Source organism: Spea bombifrons, chromosome 10 (assembly GCF_027358695.1).
Source record: "Spea bombifrons isolate aSpeBom1 chromosome 10, aSpeBom1.2.pri, whole genome shotgun sequence".
NCBI lineage: Eukaryota > Metazoa > Chordata > Amphibia > Anura > Pelobatidae > Spea > Spea bombifrons.
Window position 1 is genome coordinate 24,677,481 of NC_071096.1, and position 24,279 is coordinate 24,701,759.

The 24,279-nt window shown below is 38.8% G+C and overlaps 1 protein-coding gene across 2 annotated transcripts in view; it reads right to left on the minus strand.

Annotated features, from left to right (window-relative positions):
* Nucleotides 1-1,037: 1,037 nt before the first annotated feature.
* Nucleotides 1,038-24,279, minus strand: part of LTBP3 (latent transforming growth factor beta binding protein 3) — a 44,131-nt gene continuing 20,889 nt past the window's right edge. For both annotated transcript variants that reach the window (XM_053448569.1, XM_053448568.1), the window contains exons 11-24: nucleotides 20,977-21,072; nucleotides 20,768-20,893; nucleotides 19,549-19,680; nucleotides 16,379-16,507; nucleotides 15,673-15,789; nucleotides 14,736-14,864; nucleotides 13,773-13,940; nucleotides 12,115-12,198; nucleotides 11,119-11,247; nucleotides 10,386-10,523; nucleotides 5,449-5,601; nucleotides 3,143-3,220; nucleotides 2,891-3,022; nucleotides 1,038-2,110 (exon numbers count right to left, since the gene is read on the minus strand). In XM_053448569.1, coding sequence (XP_053304544.1) covers nucleotides 1,959-2,110; nucleotides 2,891-3,022; nucleotides 3,143-3,220; nucleotides 5,449-5,601; nucleotides 10,386-10,523; nucleotides 11,119-11,247; nucleotides 12,115-12,198; nucleotides 13,773-13,940; nucleotides 14,736-14,864; nucleotides 15,673-15,789; nucleotides 16,379-16,507; nucleotides 19,549-19,680; nucleotides 20,768-20,893; nucleotides 20,977-21,072 — 1,763 coding nt within the window. In that variant the 3' untranslated portion in view covers nucleotides 1,038-1,958. The remainder of the gene's footprint in view (nucleotides 2,111-2,890; nucleotides 3,023-3,142; nucleotides 3,221-5,448; nucleotides 5,602-10,385; nucleotides 10,524-11,118; nucleotides 11,248-12,114; nucleotides 12,199-13,772; nucleotides 13,941-14,735; nucleotides 14,865-15,672; nucleotides 15,790-16,378; nucleotides 16,508-19,548; nucleotides 19,681-20,767; nucleotides 20,894-20,976; nucleotides 21,073-24,279) is intronic.

The following is a 24,279-nucleotide window of genomic DNA, read 5'->3' on the forward strand; positions in this document are numbered from 1 at the left end:
TTTTATCATTTAACAAAATGCAAAGTGAGTGCACAGAAAAAAATCTAAATCAGATGAATATGAGTATGACCACCAATTGCCTATAAAATGGCATTAATTGTCCTAGGTAAACTTGTTCAAAGTCAAGGATTTTGTAGGCATATTGTTAGGTGTATGATTAAACAATTATACCAAACACATGCTAACGATTATCAATTTAATACCTAGGTTGGAACACAATTATTAACAGAACCAGTGGTGTAGTAATAATAAAACTGGATGAGGTAAAGTCAAATTCACTAACAAGGTGAGGTTGCTGAAGACAGTTTAATGTCAAAAGGCATTTACCATAGCACATCTTGACACACAAGGTTATCCTGCATCAGAAAGGTCTCTCCCAGGCAGGAATTTCAAGTCAGACAGGGGTTTATAGATGATATGTCCAAGCTCTTTAAAAGGAGCACAAAGAAACGCAATGTTGGAGGACCATAGATGCAGTGATCGGAAATTGAATGCAGCAAAAGACACATCATGCTTACTTCCCTTCCCAATCCAAAGATGTCCAGCATTGTCATCAGCTCAGCATTGGCAGAAAGCAGGGAGGCCCTGGTATGCCCATCTACTGTCAATAGAATTGTGGTAAGAAGTGGTCTTCTTAAAAGACTTGTGGTCAAAAAGCCATACCTCCGAAAAAGGCCTGGCAACTCAACTATTCACGGAAACACAGAAACTGGGGTGCAAAAAAATGGCAGCAGGTGCTCTTCATTGATGAATCAATTTGAATGTGAAATATTTGGCTGTAGCAGAAGGCAGTTTATTTGCATAAGGGATGGTGGGCAGTTGAGTGTTTGCAGGCAACAGTGAAGCATGGTGGTGGTTTCCTTGCAAGTTACTGACTCAACAACTCTTGGTTCAATATTAAACCCAGTAGCATGTTGTGAATTATTTGGAAGAGATAGAACCCATTCAGTGATCCCTCAAAAATAAATTGAAGGCACGAGTGCCCCTTAACCCGTTAAGAGCTAAACGGTAGAACTGAAAGGGCGGATAGAATTAAGTTGTGATACAAAAGAGATTTTTTTATTTACTAAAAAACCACATAAATACAATATAAAGAAGCATGTATGTGTAATATCAGTAAAGGATAAAAAAAAGCTTTTAAAGTGCATACATCCATTCTAAAGAACTAAGGAAAATTTAATTGTTATAAAGGGTACATGGGCCAATTGGTTATTTTATGCAGGTATCTATGTAGCACACACATACAGCACCTACTGTATAATGTGTGAATATATATATATATATATATATATATATATATACATATTACTGTTTGCATATGCAGTATATAGACACATACAATATATATAACACATACATTAGTGCTTAAATATGTCTACATGTTTTATATATACACATGTCATGTATAAAGACAACTCCAAAATAACTCCAAATAATGTGTCCTATAGGTAAACAAACATCAGTCACAACACTATGTGCTTGACTCCACAGGGGAAAAATAAATGATTGCAGAATGATTTCCTTTAAAGAAACATGATGCAAAGTGAGCTTTAGCCCTGATTAAATGAGCCTTAGATCTCACACAGTGCAATGGAATCTTAATGATTTATACAATACAACATGTATTTGTTATTGCTTTCTTTTTTCACCTTATTTTTCTGTATGTCTGATCACCTAGTAGTGTTACAGTGAGAACTTAAAAGACAGCACATGTAAACTCTGGCAGGAATATTATGTTGGAACTTGACTACTCTGGGTCTATATCTCTTCAAAATGTCCTTCACCGTTTTTATCTTGTTTCAGTTGTCAGGTGTATCGGTCTTTTACATTTACTCTACTTTTTTATCTCATAGAATCATTTTTACATCAGTCTCTCTACTGCTTTGGTGTTTATCTCTGTAGTTTTCAGCTGGCGGTGTTGGCATGGAGTACATGGATATTGAATCAAGTAGATTCAGCTATCTTTTCCTCTGTGGAATGCAGATATGGGGGTGTCGAGATCGAGCATACCCAGGTTTACACACACACCGAAATGATCCCGTTGTGTTTATACATCGACTGTTTTTGCAGAGTGGTCCACGGGGGTTTTTCTGTCTGCACTCATCCAGATCTGTTAGATCAAAACAAAATATCACAAATAGCTATTGAAAAGCCAGCATTAAACTAATTATATTACTGCTTAATGTACCATTTTCAATCCCCCACAGCAGATATCTGTCCCATTAAATATGCATTGACAAATGACCTAGGCTTTGTTATTATGTTTCTGTCTGTGAGTTTTAAGAAAGAAACAAAGCTCTTTGTTAATCTAGATATTAAACCTAGACAGCATTTCTTAGACTGTAATCTGGCATGTATCCCGTCAGACCAGCCAAATCAAACATATGTTTAGGATTAGAGAGATGTTTCTCCCTTTCCAGGTAGGTCAGGGTATGCATTTTCTGGAATATCTGCCTTACCACCAGTGTAGTAACCAAAATGAATGCTAGAATAACAACTTCATTATTCAGAACCTAAGAGTTACAATTGATAAGTTATCAAAAAGGTAATATCCAACATGTCTAAGGTTCAACTCATTTATAAAGTTTAAAGGAATGCAATTTGTTTCATTTTCTAATTGCATAACCATCTCCTTTTCACATCCTTTAAATATACTAGTTTAGACAGAAAGTACATGCAATAATAGGAGCTCTTTGGTTAAGTGTCACCCTGCAGGACTATAATATGCAAAACATCAAACAACAAGTATCATGAATTATTATATTCCATATGAAATTGGTGGTTTCATAACTTATGTATATATGCGGAAATAACCAATAACTACACTGTCCAGTCAAGTGTGGATAAGGATATGCGCTACCAATCAACCTAGAGAGAATATAGTACTCACCGATGCAGCGTGTCCGAGTAATGTCCAGCTGAAAGCCTGCTTGACACTCACATGAGACCCCGTGAGGACTTCTCACACATCGACCATTCACACAAGGACACTCATCAGAAATCTCTTCTGAGCTGTCTCCACCTGAAATTGAAGGGAAAAGGGTTGATTTAACTTTCCAAAACATGCATGAACCCATGTGATCAGAGAAATGGACAGCTATGTTTATGTTTATAATATTAAGTGTGAGGAGGAATACATTACCCCTCCGGGACTTTTTCACACTGAGAGAGCTGGACTCCCAAAATGAATTCCTTTCTTGGAAGACGGAACAAACTTGAGCTGAAAAGTAGAGAAAATGGTAAAAAGTATATACAAATAATGTCAAATGCATATCAATATACAAGGAGCTTTTGCTGGAGCTATTTTACATGCAGAATGACTTGGAATTGTTACCTACCAAAATCGATATTGCTTTATTGGTCCTCAAAATTTATAATATAATGTTTAATAAATATATACACATATATACATATATAAAAATATATATCAGTTCCAGGTCCTCTTGTCTTTTCCTTGTGATTGCACTTTCCCTGCTGCTGTTCTGCATAGTCTTAAAGCCCCTCAGCTAATCACAAGGAATGGTTACAGGTACAAGTTCAAGAGTGGAACTACCATCAGCCACCTCCTCTACATGGATGACATCAAGCTGTATGCCAAGAGTGAAAGAGACATTTACTCGCTGATCCACTTGACACAGATTTACAGTGAAGACCGAATTGAAATTAAAAGAGGGAAAATGCTTAAGACCCTATGGGGTGAAACCACAAGCAGGGCACATAGCAGACATACAGACCAGCTAGTACCTTGGTATCCAGTTGTCACATGGAAATCATTATGGGGAGGCAAGGAAAGCAGCAACATCCAAGTACCACCAAACGATAGGCCAGATCGTGAAGAGCCAGTTCAATGGGAAAAACAAGATCCGCGCCATCAACACATACGCCCTGCCAGTCATCAGATACCCTTCCGGCATAGTGAGCTGGTCAAAGGAGGACATAAAGGCTGCCAATGTAAAGACCTAGAAGTTCCTCAGAATGTAGTGATATTTTTACCCCAAGTCCAACACCCAGAGACTGTACGCCAGAAAGAAGGCGGATGGCGTCTGTTAAGTGTCAAAGCCAGTGCCCTGGATGAGTTGGTAAGAGAATGCCTGAACCAGCAACAGACATGGAAGGAAGATCAAATAGAGGAAGTACCATGGCACGCCAAGACCCTGCATGGAGCACAAAGAAACGCAATGTACCATTGACAAATAGGTGACTGACATTGGGACATCCTACAGTGGCTGGAGAGGGCTGGATTACCAGCACTGAGGCACTGATAATTGCAGCACAAGAGCAGGCAGTAAGCATAGAAACAAGCATCTACCACACCAGACATGACTCAAGGTGCAGAGTATGTAGAGAGGCTTTTTAGACAATCCAACACATAGGAGTGGGGTGTAAGATGCTCACAGGAACAGCATACGCTGAGCAGCACAACCAAGTAGCTGGCATTATGTACAGGACATCTGCGTGTATGGGCTAAACCTTTCCAGGTCCAAATGGTAGATTCCACCAAGGGTTGTGGAGAATAGCAGGACAAAGGTCCTGTGGGACTGACAGGTCCTGTGGGACTTCCAGATCCAGACTTACAAGCAGGTGCCGGACAATCAATCTGATGGTGGCAGACAAGGATCATAAGGCAGTGTAGTGCTAGATGTAGCTGTGCCAAGTGATAGCAACATCAGGAATAATGAGTATGAGAAGCTGGAGAGGTACCTGGGCCTGAAAGAAGAACTAGAGAAGATGTGAAGTGTGAAGGCCAAAGTGGTCCCAACTGTAATAGAAGCATTCAGGGTTGTGACTCTTTAATTAAGAGGGGCTTTAACAGATTCCAGGAACAACATCAGATCACTCTGTCCAGGAGAGTACAGTGCTGGGAACAGTCAAGATACTGCACAGAACCCTCAGACTTCGAGGCCACTGGTAGAGGACCAAAGGAAGACACATACTACCCATAATGGTCAGAAGGGACCAATACTGCTCTTTCAACTAAATTGCCGAGTATGGGAGAAGTAGTCCTGCAACAAGCTGGTGGCCGCAATTTGGAGACCCCTGGTTAGACCAGCAAACCATCAAAGGGAACTTGGATTAAATTTCCCCATAGAAACACTCTGCGGAACAAGTGGACAAAGTGGTGTATGAATATGTTGGTCTTCTTGGATATATATATTTAGTTGAAAGAGCAGTATTGGTGATGTAGTCCTGAAACAGCTGGAGGTCCACATTATGGAGAAGCCTGTTCCAAACTAACTCATTGATGCTGCCTGTATTTAGATCAACATTTCATGTTTCATATATTGAATTCACTTTACACATGATACGTGAAGAACCGGTGAGGTCTCAAAAGTTTGTTACGGTATATTCTGGTATATGAATCTATACTCTATCTGGCCCATAAAAATTATGGTGAACTGCACTTTACAAAAAAGGCATTGTTATTTACAGGGATCATGTTCAAGTTACCATGTTGTGGAGGGCAAGAAAGACACCTATGTCCCCAGCCCTGTCCCAGTCGGCAGCAGCACTCTGTCAGTGATAGCTGAGGACCATTCATGGCATAGGAGCATATTCCATCAGCACCTCGCATTTTCCAACAGATGTCCAAATTCTCCAGATCTGTAATGAAACAGAATTGGTCAATTTTTTTATCTGTAATTTCCATATAAACATAAATTATTAGGTCAGAGCAATTTCGTCCACATTGTCTTTGTTTTATGTTCATTATACCCAAACCATGGATGTTTAGAGGCATAAAGATCCCCCCCCTTTTTTTTTTTTTTTTTTTTAAGCTATTATTGCCTTTTGCTGGAATTGTTTTGTATGCATTTCCTGCTACTTTGGAACTTTACGTGCCATCAATCTGATATTCTAGCTTTTTGATTATTGCATTAGTTTACAGTAATCAACATTAAAATGACATATGCTACACAATTCCTCATTCTTCTACTTTACTTACACCGTTTCCATTTACCGGTAGTTTATTCCTGTGGAGTTTTCTGCCATGTTGTGGAAAGTTTACACTATTTTTCCCAGTACAGTAATTTTCCTCAGCAGTTTTTGTGAAGTGGAAGAATATGAGCTTATTTCCAGTCACCTGGAACTACTTTTGTCAACATTTTTAACACACACGAAGTTAGAAATTCGGCCTAATTAATGTACCTGTTTTTACTTTAGATAGTTAAAGAAAAACCTAATCAGATGAAGACACATATGTAGCATCTTGCTATTTTTTTTCAATATTTACAACAAGCAGGGAGACCATACAATAGAACATGTACCATAAAAGATATTAGGGTTACAATGATCATTATACATATATAATCAAATGTCATGATTAATAAAGTGTTTTTTCCCGGATGCAAATTTTCATCCCGTAGGTAAAGTAACAGTGTAGAAATTACTCTTAGATATCAGGCTGAGCAAGATGTGTAATAGCTACCCTTCAGCCTATTAACATTCATAAATATCTATGATAATTGTAGCCAAGAAATCTATGTGTTTTACCAGTGGAGACGTGCTTATTAAGCCCTTTGATGTGAAGAATATACCTGAAATTAATTTAATATAATCAAGGGCCACATTTATCCAGAGAGGGTTACTTAAAGATCATTGCTACCAAAATAAATGACTTTGTGACCCATGAGAAGATTATACACATAAACTAGAGAAACAGTCTAAAATAGAAAACAGTCTATTAGCTTTATGAAAATGCAGGTTGTATTTGAGGAGCATGTAATATGAAAAGTTGGAGTTAAGCCCTCATTTTTTCCATACTGCCTTCCAGTCTTTTGCTATATGGCTCAGGCTATGTGCTTGGACTTAGCTGCAGAAGGGAGGCAAGATGTATGTCTGGCTTGAGTTGTTGCTCCATTTGTGACTTGAACAAAGCTAAAACCCAGTCAGTTGCCATCCTGTATTTAGTTGCTATGATTGATTGGTAGGTTGTTGAGGTTTAAATAGAAATATCTGACGTCTTATTTTATCTTATGTCTTTGTCATAGACATACCTGGGAACTCTCCAGGTTTGCCCAGAGATTGCCGGGTGAAGCACCGCTTCTCCGGATTTCCAAGTCAAGACTTGAATCCCCCGGGTCGCAAGAGTGGGGTCTTGACACGCCACGCTCCCCTGCCCATTTTTCCTTTAAATGGTGGTGTTTTTCGCTGACATCAGCGGAAATGCCCCCAACATCTGCTGGACCTCTCACTGATGTCGAGAGAACTTCCACTGACGTCAGCGGGACCTCCCGCCAATGTCAGGGGGGATGTGTATGGCCCATAGAAATGTAAGTTATTTGAAAGGGTTGGGGCATTTGGGGGATGTCACCATTTTGTACAGGCATCTACCTGTAAAATAAACGGAACATTTATTCCAGGTGCAGAAGTCCTCCTCCATCCATCCATAATAGGGAAAATTAAATTTATATAACATATGTAAGTTGGCTGGGATCTGAAGATCTATGTATTTTAAAGGACTGTGTGGAGATCGATTTAAATGGGAAAGTATTTCCCCATCCTTGTTTGGCTTGGTGGTATATTGGTAAATATTCTGTTTTCTGATAATTAATTAAGAAACCAGAGGCTTTATATAATAAATTTAATATATATAAGATTTGAGGAATCACTTGTTTGGGATTAGATAGAAAAAGCTGTAGTTTTTATTTCTACATTGCCAAGCTTCATTCCCTCAGTAGTAGCAGTGGATTCCAAAATATGTATCAGAGGTTCCACTGCTAAATTGAAAAACAATGGCACCAAAGGACAGCCTCGTCTAGTCCCTTTTGCAAAAGAGAAGAAAGCAGAATTAAGGCCACTTACTATGACTATCTCAAGGGATAGTCATACATGACCCAGAATAGATTTAGGAAGGTTATTCCAAAATGTTGATATTTGAGTAAATATATGAGAGAGTGCCATGAAATTATGTTGAATGCTTTCTCTGTATTGCAGCTAACAATTACATTTTGTTTTTGTTTTGCGTGGAATATTGCAGCTATGTTTTGTGTAGAGTGTCTCCCTTTCAAGAAGCTGGTTTGTGATGGTGATATTAGTCTGGGTAGTATCAGTGTGCTGGCCATCAGTCTTAAGATCATGGTTGAGGAAGGACATTGGTCTATATGAGGATAACCATTATTCGTGAGGTGCTAAAGGTTGGCGGGGACGCATTACCTTTTAAGATATTGCCTTTTAGATATTGTCTTTTAGATATGGTCTTTAGGATCAGTGAGTGATGGGGATGAATTTTGGAGTCTGCGTATTTCTTTGACATGTTGATATTTGCGGGTAGAATGTTTAATTAGGCCCTCAAACAGTTTGTCTGAACTGTTACCCTGACATAATTCTGACATAATTGTGTGAAGTTTGGGCCTTTTCAGTTGCCCAAGCATCATACAGGGCTATGTTTTTGATCTGCCCCTGCCATGTAAGCGATGATTTTTCCCCTGGTTTGGATACCTTCCATAGTAAATTGATGTTATCAGTGTGAATTATATTGTCATCTATAAAATTATTCCATTCAAGCATACCCGTCTAATACGGCTGTTACACTGCCTTACAGAGAACACTCCCCTCCCTATAAATCTGTACCATCGCTCTTAAAGGGACAGTTACAACCTCTGCCCTCCAAGTCTCATTTTCACTTCATAGGCAGGGGTTGTGATCAGAGGGCTATTTAAATCCTCAGAACACAGTACATTGACTGTGATAGTACCTTGTGCATTGTGGCTTCCAGGTTGTTCATTCTGTGTGTTTATTTTAACCTTCGTGACCTCCCGCATCTCTCCACTGCCTGACCTCAGCTACGTGTTTGACTTCACCATACACTACCTGTCTACAAACCTCAGCTATGTGTTTGATTTCGCTATACGCTACCTGTCTACTGACCTCAGCTATTTTTTACTGCACTATACACTACCTGCTACCTGGTTTACGGTCTTTGGCTTCATTGATCTTCTGCTGCATTTGTGTTCTACACTTGATGTATTACTTCTACCTGGCTGATGAACTGTCTGTTACACTACCCTACCGCTAGCAGAGGGCTGTACCCACCACCAATCTCTCCGTACTTCCTCACGCCCTTAATCAATACAGACAACAATGGGACACCATTTTGAGTACCGGCTTCAACTTCCACATGTCTACCCACAACTGTCATCTACGGATATATGTGAAATTGCTTGAACGACCTCTGGTCTCTCCCTACAGCTATCTAGTTGCCTTTGACTGTCCCGCGAGTGAGTGACAATTCTACCATCAATGTCTACACTCCCCAGGTTCCTGCATCACTTGTCCTCCTGGCGTGACAAGTTATGAATCAAGTGCAGGACATATTACAGATTTGTAAGAAATTAAGTTTCTGTTGCTGCAATTATATTATAACATTGGTCAGCTGTAATTACAGTAAAAATGTTTTAGACAAATATAGATATTTTATTTTTGGATATATATATATATATATCATGCTAACAAGAGCTCTTCAAATCCTAAACGAGTGCATTGCTGAAAAGCAAACAGTATGAAGTCTGGGACTAGTTAGCAGTACCTATACATTTATACTTTTGGGTTATTTCACTAAAAGTCAAGTGCTGCTGACAATCCAGATGAGTTTGCAGCCAAGTCTGAACTATCCCTACCCTCTTCCTACATTATACAGGGCCAGTACTTTCAGCAGGAGACACCTACTGGGATTTGCTCTTGATACTGCATAGTAGCATCAGGGGATGGAATAACTAGCTCTCCTGCAAATTCCCACTTTAATAAATAGACCCTTTTTAGTAACTCATACACGGCGTATTATAGTGAAGGACATGCAGTTCATCATGACTTATCATTATCAAGGAACCCTACAAAACGTAAAAATTTAGAGCATACGTATGCACATGCAACATCCACTGGGGGGCAGTAGGGCACAAAAGAAGGGCTGCATAAGATGCTATGGTGAGGCTGCTAGCACAATTATTAAGTGGGAAAAGAAAATTGAAAGATGTAGAGAACAGGTGTGTATGTATATTTCCTGTAAATGTGGATGTAGTCCAAATCAGCTGTACATAAGAGATGCCACAGCTTACAACCAGTCTGTTCGCCTGGCATATACCTACATAATTCACACAGTTGCTTGTCCCTTTAGAATAAGAATGGTAGAAGAATAATGATATTGGACTATATTCAACAATCTATATGAAAGTACTTTTAATATATGACTAAAAATTTGCTTCATCTGCCTCAGTTGTGATTTTATTTATAATAGTGTGAAGGTCGATAAAATGTTGATTTGATGTGCTCTACAGATTCAAGTATGTATTTTATAAATACATTGGAAATCGATAAACAAGCAGTGAATAATTACTGGGGATTAAATGTAGGACTGGAGGAACAATATCAGTACAAGGGCTTCGTACCCTTACCTAAATCAGCACTGGGCATGCAGATCTTGTGCTCTGAGTGGTACTGCATATGAGGAGGACAACGGCAGTAGAAGGAGCCTCGAGTGTTGATACATTGGCCATTGACACAGTTTGATTCATCTACACATTCATCGACATCTGTGGGAGCAAATGTAAACCTTAAGGACAAGCAGCAGGTGAAGTGGCAGCACTAAAATTATCAACATCGTATGATTGAAATTAAGGACCAGTGACAACAAACATTTATCAAAAACATGAAAGACTGTGAGAATGATAATAGATCATAAGCTTGCAAGAGAAGAGCACCTCTCATTCTTTACCAATATGCATTAATATGAATTCATCTTATTGTCAGTTATTTATGTTTTCAATTTAAATGTCAATGTTAAATACGTTCACATTTTCTAAGAACATTGCCAAGATGCCAATCACAGCTTGTTTAAGCCTGTCTGACTACAACCAAAGTAACATCTTCTAATTAACTGACAGCCATCCCAGAAATTTTGTTAGATGGTGGAGGAGAGATGACTCAACTACAGGAGGCAAGGGAATGAACAAGACTTAATTACATTTCTGAGGATTTGCTATTGGTTTTTGCTTGATAAAAATAATGTGTGTGTAAAAAAAATACAATCCTGCAGGTCTACAAATTGAAAATTAAACATGGATCATTTTCTTAAGGTCAGAAATCAATTTTCTTCCCTGATCACTCATATTGTTTAGCCCCTCTCACCCATGCACTGAAGCAGCCGAGTATCGTAATAATATCCATGCTTGCAGTAGCATTCATAACTGGGCTGGGTATTCACACACTTTCCCTCCTTGCAGATCTCTTGTCCAAAAAGTTGACACTCATCAATATCTGCAGAGAGACAAGTTCTTTACATTTCATATATATCAATATATTGATTCTTACTTGCAATTCTATCCTTGCTATTCATACAAAATACACACCAACCCCTGGAGATTTACGTAGGACACAATCACATACAGTTTTTAGCAAGAGGCTGTTCCCTTCCCTGGTATAACTTGCTACAATATATATCAATTTTCATCTCATACGTTTTTTGTGACTAATGTTGGTTTACTACGGATCGCTTGGTACCCAAATCAGCATGTTTAGCCATTCAATCTGGATTTACAACCATCTGTCAAAAAAGGGTCGTTCTAAAGAGCTCTGTGAATTCAAGCGTGTTACTGTGATAGGAATAAGTCAGTTCGTGAAACTTCATTCTGCCTAGATATTCCACTGTAAATTGTAAGTGGTATTACTGGAAAGTGGAAAGAACAGTAGCAACTCAGCTGCGAAGCATAAGACCACGTAAAGTCACAGAGCAGGGCCACCAAGTGCTGAAGTGTGTGGTGTATAAAAGTTGCCAATGCTCAGCTGAAGAGTTCCAAACTTCCACTGGTATCAATACCAGCACAAAAACTGTTTGGCGAGAGCTTCATGGAATGGGTTTCCATTGAAGCCTCGCATCACCAAGCGTTGGATCGAGTGGTATAACGCACGCTGCCAAAAAGGGGGCCAATTACATATTAATGTTTATAAATTTAAAATGAAATGTCATAAAAACCCTGTTGGTCAGGTCCACATAGTGTATTTACTTTAAGGAGGGTAGCGATGTTCCTCAAATTCCACTTTCTAGCTAGTTTTATGAACTATTCTGCATATAACCACTTTCACCCTCTAACTAGCATAATTGTTGGCAAGGATTTTGCATTAGACCTCTGTAGGTTGGGAGTCCATAACTCATAATGCCAAGGTCAACGATGAATCCAATCCCATCTGGACAGAGTGTCAGGAATTCAGCTGGAGAAAAGAGAGAATGATTTTTAGTAAAGCTATGGACACACGTTTGCTGCATAATAAAGGGGACAGATATGAAAATGATAACCTTCACAATTAAGGTACTGGAAACGGAAAGAGGTCAATTTAACAAGTAAGAAAACAAAAAAAAAAGAATCATAGTGAGTGAAGCAAAGATAGATGCAATAGGGAAAAAGAGGTCACACACTTATAAGAAATATTAATTAACAAAAAAACATGAGTTTAGTGTAACCCTCAAATCAAGCAATATAATAACCTGAAAACCGATCAAATGTCGATCGGCAGGTAGAACTTCTGTGTCTTAATAATTATGCATACATGGAAATAAAAACAATAGCTCGCATCTCCAGAGCAGCTTTACTATTTTCTAACAGATTTATGTATTTGTATTTCCTTATTTAATTTCATAATCACATCTTGGATGCTGCCGCAGCTGTAAGACACAATTTTCTACATAATATTTATATATGTACGTCTCCACTAAATATACTCCGATCAGCCATAACATTATGACCACTGACAGGTGAAGTGAATAACATAACACAGTGCATTATAGTTTGTTGCGTATGGGGCTGGGTAGCCGCAGACCAGTCAGGGTGTCCATGCTGACCACTGCCTACAATGGGCGCGTGAGCATAAGAACTGGACCACAGAGTAAAGGAAGAAGGTGGCCTGGTCTGGTGAATCACGGTTTCTTTTACATCATGCGGATGACTGGGTGCTTGTGCATCGCATACCTGAAGAACACATGGCACCAGGATGCATCCATGAAGGCCCCTCCTCACAACTTATAGGACTTAAAGGATCTGCTGATAATGTTGCAAGATACCACAGCACACCTTCAGAGGTCTAGAATAGTCCATGTCTCATCAGGTCGGGGTTTTTTTGGTGGCAAAAGGGGGACCTACATAATATTAAGCAAGTGGTCATAATGTTGATCATAATGGCTGATCGGTGTATTTTTTTTTTTTCTGGTGGAATACATCATTTTATTTACAAAAAAGAACCACAGATTTTGAAGAGCTTTATTCAATCGCAGAATATGTGAGTATAATACCCATTTTAGTCCCCAAATCACTAAAATATTGGACCAATACACGATATACATATATGTATATGTGTTTTTTATGTTATACGAAGATTGTTCACTTCCTGATATCGCAGATTTTGAAGAGATTGGTTTTCTTTTATTATATGTGAGTACAACCATTAAAGATACAGACACCTTTGGATTAAAATACTACACTATATTTCTGTTTTATTTACATCTATGAATAATTATTAAGAAGTTCTACCTGCAAATCGACATCTGATCTTTAATCATGTTATTATATTCCTTTATTTGAGGGTCACACTAAGTGCATGTATCATTTTTTTTTGTTAATTGATTTTATTTTGTGTAATAGGGAAAGTTACACTGATTCATTTGTGGCTGGTGTAAGGTTAAGTGCCAAGTACATTCTTTTTTACTACTTTAGGGAAATATTGCTCAACATATCTGATAAATGGATGACACAGTTAAGAAGGTAGAGTAGACCATAATTGACACTAAATACCTGAATTGTGCACGGGACAAGGATAGATTTCACAATGGTCACCCCATCCTGCCCCTAGAGAGCAGCAACACTGCTCCCGGGTAACATTGACAGCAAGAACACTATCGCAGAATAGAGAGTCATCCAAACTTAGGAAACAATCTCTGAGATCTAAACCACGTGGTGCCTCTAAGGGTAATGAAAGAAAAAAGAGAAAAAAGTCACAATAAAATAACACAAAGCACTGTAAACAGAAGACAATTTAATAATACCAGAAATGCATCTAAATGGGATTTCTCACACAACCATGTGTTCAGTTTGACCTAGTATATATTCTTTTTGATCTAAACCATTGATTCATCTGTCTGGGTTATTATTGATATATATATATATATATTCTATATTTATACTATATTTTCTTATTCTTTTTATTAACTTTAGCAATTAAAGTTTTAAACTAGAATATTTTTTAGAATCCATGGCAATTCAGAAGACTCTAGAAGAAAAAATAACTACTAGCAATAGGTGAGAAACATATGGTTTCAATTAACTAGGAAATCTTTTTAACACTACAATTACATGCTTTTCTGTTGAAAAAGAATGTCCCATCCTTATCAGGAAACCCCCCCATAAAATACTAATCCAGTTGTATAGGAACCCAGCATAGGTTCTAATGATATTTTCTAATGAGATTGATGATTTGGTTCTCAGTGGCTACCAACTTTTCTAGAAATAGAGAGGGAAACCTGGCAACAACAGCCAGGGATTAAGCGGGTCACCTAGTTCCTTTTACAATGGAAATTAACAAAACTATAATAAAAAAGGCTAAAAGCTCTGGTCCCTGGAGTATGAAAAATACTGGTTGTAAAGGTATTATCTACACCAACTACCCTATATAAGGAAATATCCAATGTATTACCGTTTGGGAAATTATGACTAAACTAAAAGCTAAATAAAACATTTAGTCTTATTATATCTACTTACCCTCACATCTCTTCCGGTCATCACTTGGTATGTATCCACTGTCACAAGTGCATATGTATGACCCCTCTGTATTTTCACAAGTTCCATGAGGAGAGCACAACTCAGGGTGGTGTAAGCACTCATCTACATCTGAGAGACAAATATATGTGTATACTGTAGGTAAAATTAAATAGGAAAAGAGATAAATATCTCTCAAGCAGGGGCAGGACCCTATGACTACCTGTCCAGCCAACTCAAGGCTGAAACATGCAGAGAGGCAGATAAGAGCTGGCACCTTCTGGCCTGGGTGGGGCAAATAAAGTTGAGGGGACCCCTGGTCTTTTATCCCCCTCACAGTAGCCAATATATGCACTAGCACACATTGAAACACACACTCATTCTAACATACATACTTAAAAGTGAACACTAACACACATACAATAACTTACCCAATAACCCACACTATAAAACATACACGCACACTAACACACATACACACACATACTAAAACATTATCACTCTATTATCACACCTCACAGTATCACGCTCAAATCTAACACCTTACTCTCTCACTACTCACTGTATTACACTATGTTTTCGCACCTCTCTCTAATGCCTAAAATTCTCACATGTATCATTCTGTAACCTTATCTAGAGCCTTTCCTTTATAGCTGGTCATACACTGTGAGAGCAGCTACAATATTACCACAGGCACATGTAACATAACATTACATTAACCCACTGCAATAACACCTCTACAAGTGTTTGAAGGATTTTTGATCAGTCTGCCCCTGCAGAAAGGTGTCCACCTGGAAGCTAAGATAAAGGTCTGTTTTTCAAAAGAACAGGCCTCAACCAATTTGACAACTTGATGAGCAGGTCATAGGAGATTAGAGACAGTGAGGGTCTTTGGTGAGATGTTGCCCAAGAATTGTGATGTTGGGAGATATTCCGTTACCTTGACAAATGTGCTGGTGCAGTTTGTAGCCTTGAGGACACACACAATGGTAGGAACCGGGAGTGTTTACACACTGTCCTCCAACACATAAATTGGGTAATAAACACTCATTGATATCTGAAATATAAATATAATTTATAAACATAAAATTGCCTCTTTTGTAGTATATGAAAAAAACAACTTTTAATCTCTGGGCTTGGGTGATAGTAGTGTTTTGTCCACACTCACTTGCAACTCAAGTCCTGCTACCCACTTCCTGGTTTTCAAGTTTATTGGGGACTAGACTTGCCACTACACTACAACACTATCAGCATATTATTATTCTTGTAATTATATTGAAATTTCTCTGAAAGTTTTTGTGATAGGCTCTCTTTACATTGAGATTGTTCAAAGAAAGATGGTGTTTGCCATTGATAAAGGCACCCCGAGAAGAAGCAAAAACACTAGGATAATAGAGGGGAAGAGTATGCAGTCCAGATCAGAAGACATGGTTGCGGCAGCAAGGAATACTTTACAGCTTAGTATAGAGGGAGAAAAGCCACAGAGGAGCACTGAATCAATAAAGGATCAATAAAAAAGAAAACATGTAGGCTACTAAAAAAGAAAGGTAGGCTAAGGAGTTTGCTAAATGAATTGACAAAAGATAAGATTTCCCACATATATAGTTAGAGGCAATACAGATATTCAAAGTGTATGCTTTTCTCACCTTCACACATCTGCGTGCCTGTGCTTCTCATTTTGTACCCAGTCTGACACACACATTTATAGTTTCCAGGAAAATTGAGACAGTTGCGCGGATCTCCACATACTCCTGAGCGCAGACATTCATTAATATCTGAGAAAAAGTATAAAACAGAATGTAACATATGACTGAGGGGTCACCTTATTGTATTGTGTGTCATGTAAATGTTCCCAATTGTGTATCATATGCATGTTATATACAAGATACAAGTCAATGGGAACTTTTTTTGAGCTCTTTAGTGTTGACTTGGCCTCTCTGTTTAATGAGAGTTCAAGTTGACAGCTGAAATTTTAAATGGTGCATGGTTGCGAAGCATATGGATGCATGTCTAACGAGATAAAAGCCCTGTTTTCTAAAAGCAATAAAAAAAGAATTTATGCACGAACTAACATGTTATAAAATAATAATGTGAGACCATTGCTGACTTTAGACTGATAACATTATGGTCCAGGGGTGTCCAAGTTTTTTCTGCAGTGGGCCACTTCATCAGAAATGTATGTGTATGTGGGCCGCACTCATTTTTCACTGTGAGAAAATATGCCCTTTTAGCTTTATAATGCATATTAATACAGGGTTAATTTGGCGATAATGAAAAAAGCAGTGGACAAACAGTTTTTTGATCAACTTTTATATGTCATTCTATCAATATTAAATTACTTAAACTGTAAAACAAAGTTAGTCCACAAACCATTCAAAACAAGTTTAGCCAAATAAAACTACACAAGGCTGGAGCACACTGTGGGAACAAGTTGGATTTAAGATGGTTGACGCACACTGGAGGCAGGGCCGGATTAAGAGCATCATGGGCCTGGTGCTGAGGATTTTGGGCCATTTTATGGAAATTAATAAAATAGACAGAATCTTAACTCCTTGCCATCCATGTGTACTGGATATAGAATAACATCAGTGCTCGACAAATAATATAAGACAGAATCTTATGTGATGGGATGGGGGTACATGAGTACATCATACACGGGATGCCTGAAGTCACAATTTAGTACCACTAATCCTTTTTAATAAGATATGCAGATTGAAATAAAGTCAATAACACAAAAGCTTTACTTTTCCTCTCACTGATTTCTGGGCCAAGAAAGTTTTGTCCTCTGAAGGGACTACAAGTTCAGGAGGGCATTTTATCTCTGGATAAGTAAAAATGACATAGTTCTATTTATTCCTACAGTAAGTAAAGTAACAGGAAACAGATGACCAAATACACACCAGGACAGGCTCTGCCACACTGACATCAAACACACACACACACACCTGGACAGACCCTGCCACACCGAAACCCAAACACACATCAGGACAGGTTCTGCCACACTGACACCCAAACATACACACCAGGACAGGCTCTGCCACACCGACACCCAAACACACACCTGGACAGACTCTGCCACACCGAAACCCAAACACACACACATTAGGACAGGCTCTGCCACACCGACACCCAAACACACACACACCAGGACAGGCTCTGCCACATCGACACCCAAACACACACCTCAGGACAGGCTCTGCCCCACTGACACCCAAAGACACACACCAGGACAGGCTTTGCCACACCGACAACCGCATGAGGATGGGTTAAGCTACACAAAGCATAAAAAATGCTTTCCACGCTGCTTTGTTGTTTGTGTGTTTGCCCACTTGTGTATTGATGCCCCAGATACCCCTGTTCTACTCCACATGAGAACAAATGGGTGATCTCCTAGGAAACAAAGTATTTTTCTTAAAAAAATGATGCAAATCCACTTTTTTTACGCAGTGTTCCTCGAGCCAGCACTAGAGCTGAAGAGTATCACATGTGAAGAGATTCGTTCAGCTGAACACTTATCCTGAGTGCAAAGTAGCTGGGAGAAATGGAAAATGCATATGGATAATCCTCCCATGTATTCACAAAAGGAACACCATGAAAATGTAAAGGATCACACTGCTATCATATAAATTAAAGTTATAATGACTTGAGTATCCCTATATTTAGTTCTGTCTAGAATGAAAATTCTTCTAAAGACCATCATTCTTCATTTAACATGAATGTACAATATGTGACCAAACATATGCGGGCCATCATAATTATTGAGTTTAGGTTTTTCATCCATACCTGTTGCTAAAAGGTGTATAAAATCAGGCACGTAGTCATGCCATTTTCACAGATAGACATTGGTAGTACAATGGGTCATACCAAAGAGCTCTGAGAATTTTAACATGGCACTGTCATTAGATGCCACCTTTGCCACAAGTAATTTCCTGAAATTTCTGCCCTGCAGGATCTGCCCCATCCACTGTAAGTGCTATTATTGTGAAGTGGAATTATCGAGGAGTAACAAAGTGGTAGACCACACATATTCAAGAGAGGGGCTGCTGGGTGCTAAAGCGTGTAGTGTTTAAAAACTGCCTGTCCTCTGTAGCATCACTCACTACAGAGTTCCAAACTGTCTCTGGGAGCAAGATCAGCACAAACACTATGTGTGGGGAGCTTCTTGAAAAGGGTTTCCATGGCTGAGTAGCTGCATGCAAGCCAAAGATTAGTGTTTGAAATGCCAAGCATGAGCTGGAGTAGTGTAAAGCACAATGCAACTGGACTTTGAAGCAGTGGTGGCGTGTTCTCTGTAGTGATGAATCATGCTTCACTATCTGGAAATCTGATGGACAAAATTGTGTTTAGCAGATGCAAAATGCTACTTACGAGCCAGGACTCATACAATAGATTACATCACATTTATTTATAAAGCGCTGTCCGATTCCGCAGCGCTGTTACATTCATTACAACAATTTATAAACGCATACAATAACACATACAGTAACAATCTGGTGCAAAGGAGACATTCAACATCAGTGCCTGACCACACAGACACACTTCAAAATCTTGTGGAAAGCATTCCCATGAGAGTGGAGACTGTTGAAGTAGCAAATTGGGAGGGAGCAATGCTATATTCATTCCAATGGTTTTGGGGTGGGATGTACACCAAGCTCTTATAGGTGTGACAGTCAGGTATCCACATACTTTTAGTTGTATAGTGTATATTTGGAAGAGGGGTGTCAAAATAAAATGGCAGTAATTAGGTGAAACAATGACATTGTATAGCAGAGTATAATAGGTAAAGGTATTAACAAGACACAGGCAATTCTCTTACCAACACAGGATCGCTTTTCTTGCATCACCTGCAATCTGTATCCATGGAGACAGTGACAGTTAAATGACCCAACCGTATTAAGACATACAGCCTTTCCAGGACCACAAGGATCACCTTCACACTCATTAATATCTATGATACAATGAGAAACAATATCGTAATAGATCACAAGATTATGATTAAGACAAATTGGTCTAGATTTTGACTAAACCATGGTATACAACTGAGCAGTTCTCATCAAAAAGCAGTTCCTGGGGACTGCTCTCTGATAGCAAGGAAGAAAGATCAGTACCTTCAATAAGTTCTATTTTGGATTAACACTGTCATTTGCTCAGCCTCTTTCTTATTGTGGAATTGTGAACACCGAGGCAAGTGAGGTCTACAGTTTCCGTGTTAGTTTGGGTTCTTTTTTGACTTTCTGATGAGTCATCCATGCTCTCTTGAGGGAATATTGATAGGCTGGCCACACTTAGGAAGTTTCACTATTATTTCAAATTTTCTCCATTTCTAGATAATGGCTCTCATTGTGGTTCGAGTCCCAGAGCCTGAAATGGCTTTTTTCCCCAGACTGATAGATCTTAATTACCTTGTTTCTCATGTGTAATTTATTTTGATCGCAGCCTCATATACTGCCTTTTGTGACCTTGTAGCCTACTTCACTCTTCAAGACAGGTACTATTTAATCAATGTTTAGATTCAACAGTAATCATGCCTAGGTCTGTCTAGTGAAATTGAACCCAATTATCAATTAAATATGGTAGTTAAATTAGTAGTTTTTTTCTTTTTATATATGATTTTTTTTTTTTTTTTAAACTGTGTTTTGTGTTAGGGCTCCCTTTGTCTGATATTAAAATTAGTTTGATGACCTGAGAATTAAAGTGTGACAAAAACATTATTTGTTATAAAATCTGAAATTTTGCAGAATTTGCTATGATGGTTTTGGGATCCTTTCATCGAAATTATTGACATTGTTAAAAGAGATCAGTGTCAAAATTACAGAAACTTAACAATCAAAATATTTTTTCAGGTGTGCAGTGAAATCAGCATAAATGAGTTGTATTTTATAAATGTCATGAAATAATCTGGGTTGATTGTATTAGTTGAATCTGATTTTATTTAACATTACAGTAAATTTGTTTCTATGCTTAGAATTACTTTACATACGATGTTTTTTTAGTTACTCTATGTTAGCTTGATTTCTAGCTTTAGTGTTACTCACCTACACAATGCTTGCTCACCGGGTGTGGCTGATACCCCGTGTAGCAGCTACATTCATACCCAGTAGGAGTAGATATGCATTCTCCATAGCCACACAGGTTCCTCGTCAGTTTACACTCATCAGTTGCTAATTAAAAAAATAAATTCTGGGGGTGAATATTAAGTAAAGCAATTGTTTTTACATCATGATGTTACTGCCTCAAAACTCACCTGTTACCTGGATGGGGGCAATTTCTGCAGCACTGTTCTGATGATATTCAGGAGGCACTTGTCGAACAGCCACAGTGGTGGGTTGCAGAACAATTTCTATGAGGAAACGTAGAAAGATGTAGACAAATAGTGTAAAGCCATCCTCCCCAGAAAAGGATAATTATGCATAATAGTAACATAGTAACATAGTTCTTAAGTCCATCAAGTTCAACCTATATATATATTGTGTCCCTACTGTGTTGATCCAGAGGAAGGCAAAAAACCCTTATGAAGCAGATGCCAATTGCCCCATACCAGGGGGAAAATTCCTTCCCGACTCCAAATAAATCAGAATAAATCCCTGGATCAACGTTCTGTCCCTATTAATCTATTAATCTAATATCCATAACTTGTAATATTATTGCTTTCAAGAAACACGTCCAGGCTCCTTTGAACTCTTTTATTGAGTTTACCATTACCACTTCCTCTGGCAGAGAGTTCCATAATCTCACTGCTCTTACTGTAAAGAACCCCCGTCTGTGCTGGTATAGAAACCTTATTTTCTCCAGCCGTAGAGGATGTCCCCTTGTTATAGATAGTCCTGGGTATAAATAGGTCCTGGGAGTGATCTCTGTACTGCCCCCTTATATATTTATACATAGTTATTAAGTCCCCCCTAAGCCGTCTTTTTTCCAAACTAAATAACCCTAATTCTGATAATCTTTCTGGGTACTGTAGTCCTCCCATTCCCCTTATTACTCTGGTTGCCCGTCTTTGAACCCTCTCCAGCTCCACTATATCTTTCTTGTACACTGGTGCCCAGTACTGTACACAGTATTCCATGTGTGGTCTGACTAGTGACTTGTACAGTGGTAGAATTATTTCCTTGTCGTGGGCATCTATGCCCCTTTTGATGCACCCCATGATCTTATTTGCCTTAGCAGCAGCTGCCTGACACTGGTCGCTACAGGTAAATTTACTGTTAACTAAAACTCCTAAGTCCTTTTCCATGTCAGTCGTCCCCAGTGTTTTCCCATTTAATACATATTCCCAGCCTGGATTTTTCTTCCCCATGTGCATAACCTTACATTTATCTGTGTTGAACCTCATCTGCCACATCCCAGCCCAAGCCTCCAACCTATGCAGATCCATTTGTAATCGTGCACTGTCCTCTATTGTGTTAACCACGTTACAGAGCTTAGTATCGTCTGCAAAGATTGATACTTTACTATACAATCCCTCTACAAGGTCATTAATAAATATATTAAAAAGAATAGGACACAAAACTGACCCCTGTGGTACCTCACTAGTAACAGTCACCCACTCAGAGTATGTACCATTAATAACCACCCTCTGTTTCCTATCACTGAGCCAGTTACTTACCCACATACACACGTTCACCCCCAGCCCAAGCGTTCTCATTTTATGTACCAGCCTTTTACGTGGCACCGTATCAAATGTTTTGGAAAAATCAAGATATACAACATCCAGCGATTCACCCCGATCCAGTCTTGAGCTCACCTCCTCATAAAAGCTGATCAGGTTAGTTTGACCGATCCCTTGTAAACCCATGCTGATATGGAGTCATACATTTATTTTCATTGAGATTCTCCAAAGTAGCATCTCTTAGGAAACCCTCAAACAGTTTACACACAACAGAAGTTAAACTAACAGGCCTATAATTCCCCGGGTCACTTTTTGTCCCCAGTGACAGGGAAGGTTCTGGTGTTTATCCAGGACACTGGACCGATGAGATGTTTCAAGTTCCAGTAGAACCCCTTGCATCTCTTCAAGGTAACTCGCTATGCAATATCAAATATTTAATACTCCATGGGCAAAAGTCATGGAAAAAAAAGTCTGACTAAAAAAAATCAAAATGCATTTTTTTTCTCCCTTTTCAAATTTATCTTCAGGTAGGGAGGTCATTTTTTATACTCATTTTCCCTCAGAAATCTCATGGTGCTGCCACAACCGCAAGGGATTCTGGGTAGACACATGCAAATAAGGTTAATAATTATCACCTTTGCCTCTATATCCACTTTATACATGGATCCCTTAAAAGTAATTGCCCGCTGTGTTGGTGTAAGAAAATGTGCTCAAGAAAAGATTTGCTACGTTTTCTGGATTGCGTGCATGTACTAAAACGTTTACATTAGCAACTGTTCTTTTTGCCCTTAACCCATTTTCCATTAACCCTCGTAACACTTCCAATAAATCTTCTTTATGCTCTCTCACAGGCCTGCTTATGACAATCCTGCCATCCAGAAGACATTTAGTGCTAGGAATGTGTGCATACAATAAAGTACTCCTGCCAAATGAGGCTGGAGGAATGCCAAGTACAATATGGGTATATTAGTATAACTCATTTTGGGTATTAATATTAAATAATTCTCATGAATGTGGATGTTCTAATTACAAGCAAGCACCATTTTAAATCTTTGTGGACTGGTCAACAGGCAGGAATGCAAATGTTTCATCCATACATGGTGAGGGTAATGGATAGTCATCTAGTATTAACTATTTTGCAATATTAATTTGCATAACAATGCAGCAAGTGCCCATTGTTGTGCCCCTGATCTGCTTATAATATTTGCCATTAAAGATGAAATAATTATAGAAGGTCACAATAAATATCGGAATAACATTTAGAAAGCCAATAATGGCATGCCTTTAGCTTCTGTATGGTATGGGTTGTATCTTTGACACTTTCATTCACTCTCTCTCTCACTTCCGAATGTTTCCATTCCTTCTCTGCTGACCATTTCTGCTTCCACATCTTCTTGTTCTTCATCTTCACTCTTCTATGTTTTCTCTTTCACCTTCTCTCTTTTATCTTCTTTCACATCTCAATGGACATAACCTGGCACAAACATCCACCAAAATATTGGATTCTCGGTGACATACTCTCCCCCAATCCTCCAATCGGGTGACGTCACTGAAAGCACTGCAATTGTGACGGACGTTCACCTTAGGGCGCTACTATTTTGCTCGAAGGTCGCATTGGGTTATATCTGATCCTCCAAATGGGTGATAGGACGTTGCCAAAAGCGCTGCTATTTTGCCCCAAAGTAGTGGCACTTCTGGTGATGTCATCTCCCCTCAGGGGGACGTTACCAGAAGCTTGCTCCAGGTTATGTCCGCAGAGATGTGGATGAAAAATGAAGATAAAAGACAAAAGGGAGAAGATGAAAGAGAGAAGATAAAGAACAAGAAAATGGGCAAGTGGAAACAGAAGTGGTCAGCAGAGAAGGTAGGGAAACATTTAGAGAGTGTGAGAAAAAGTTAACGAGATTGAATTAGAGCGAATGCGAGTGAATGTGGGCA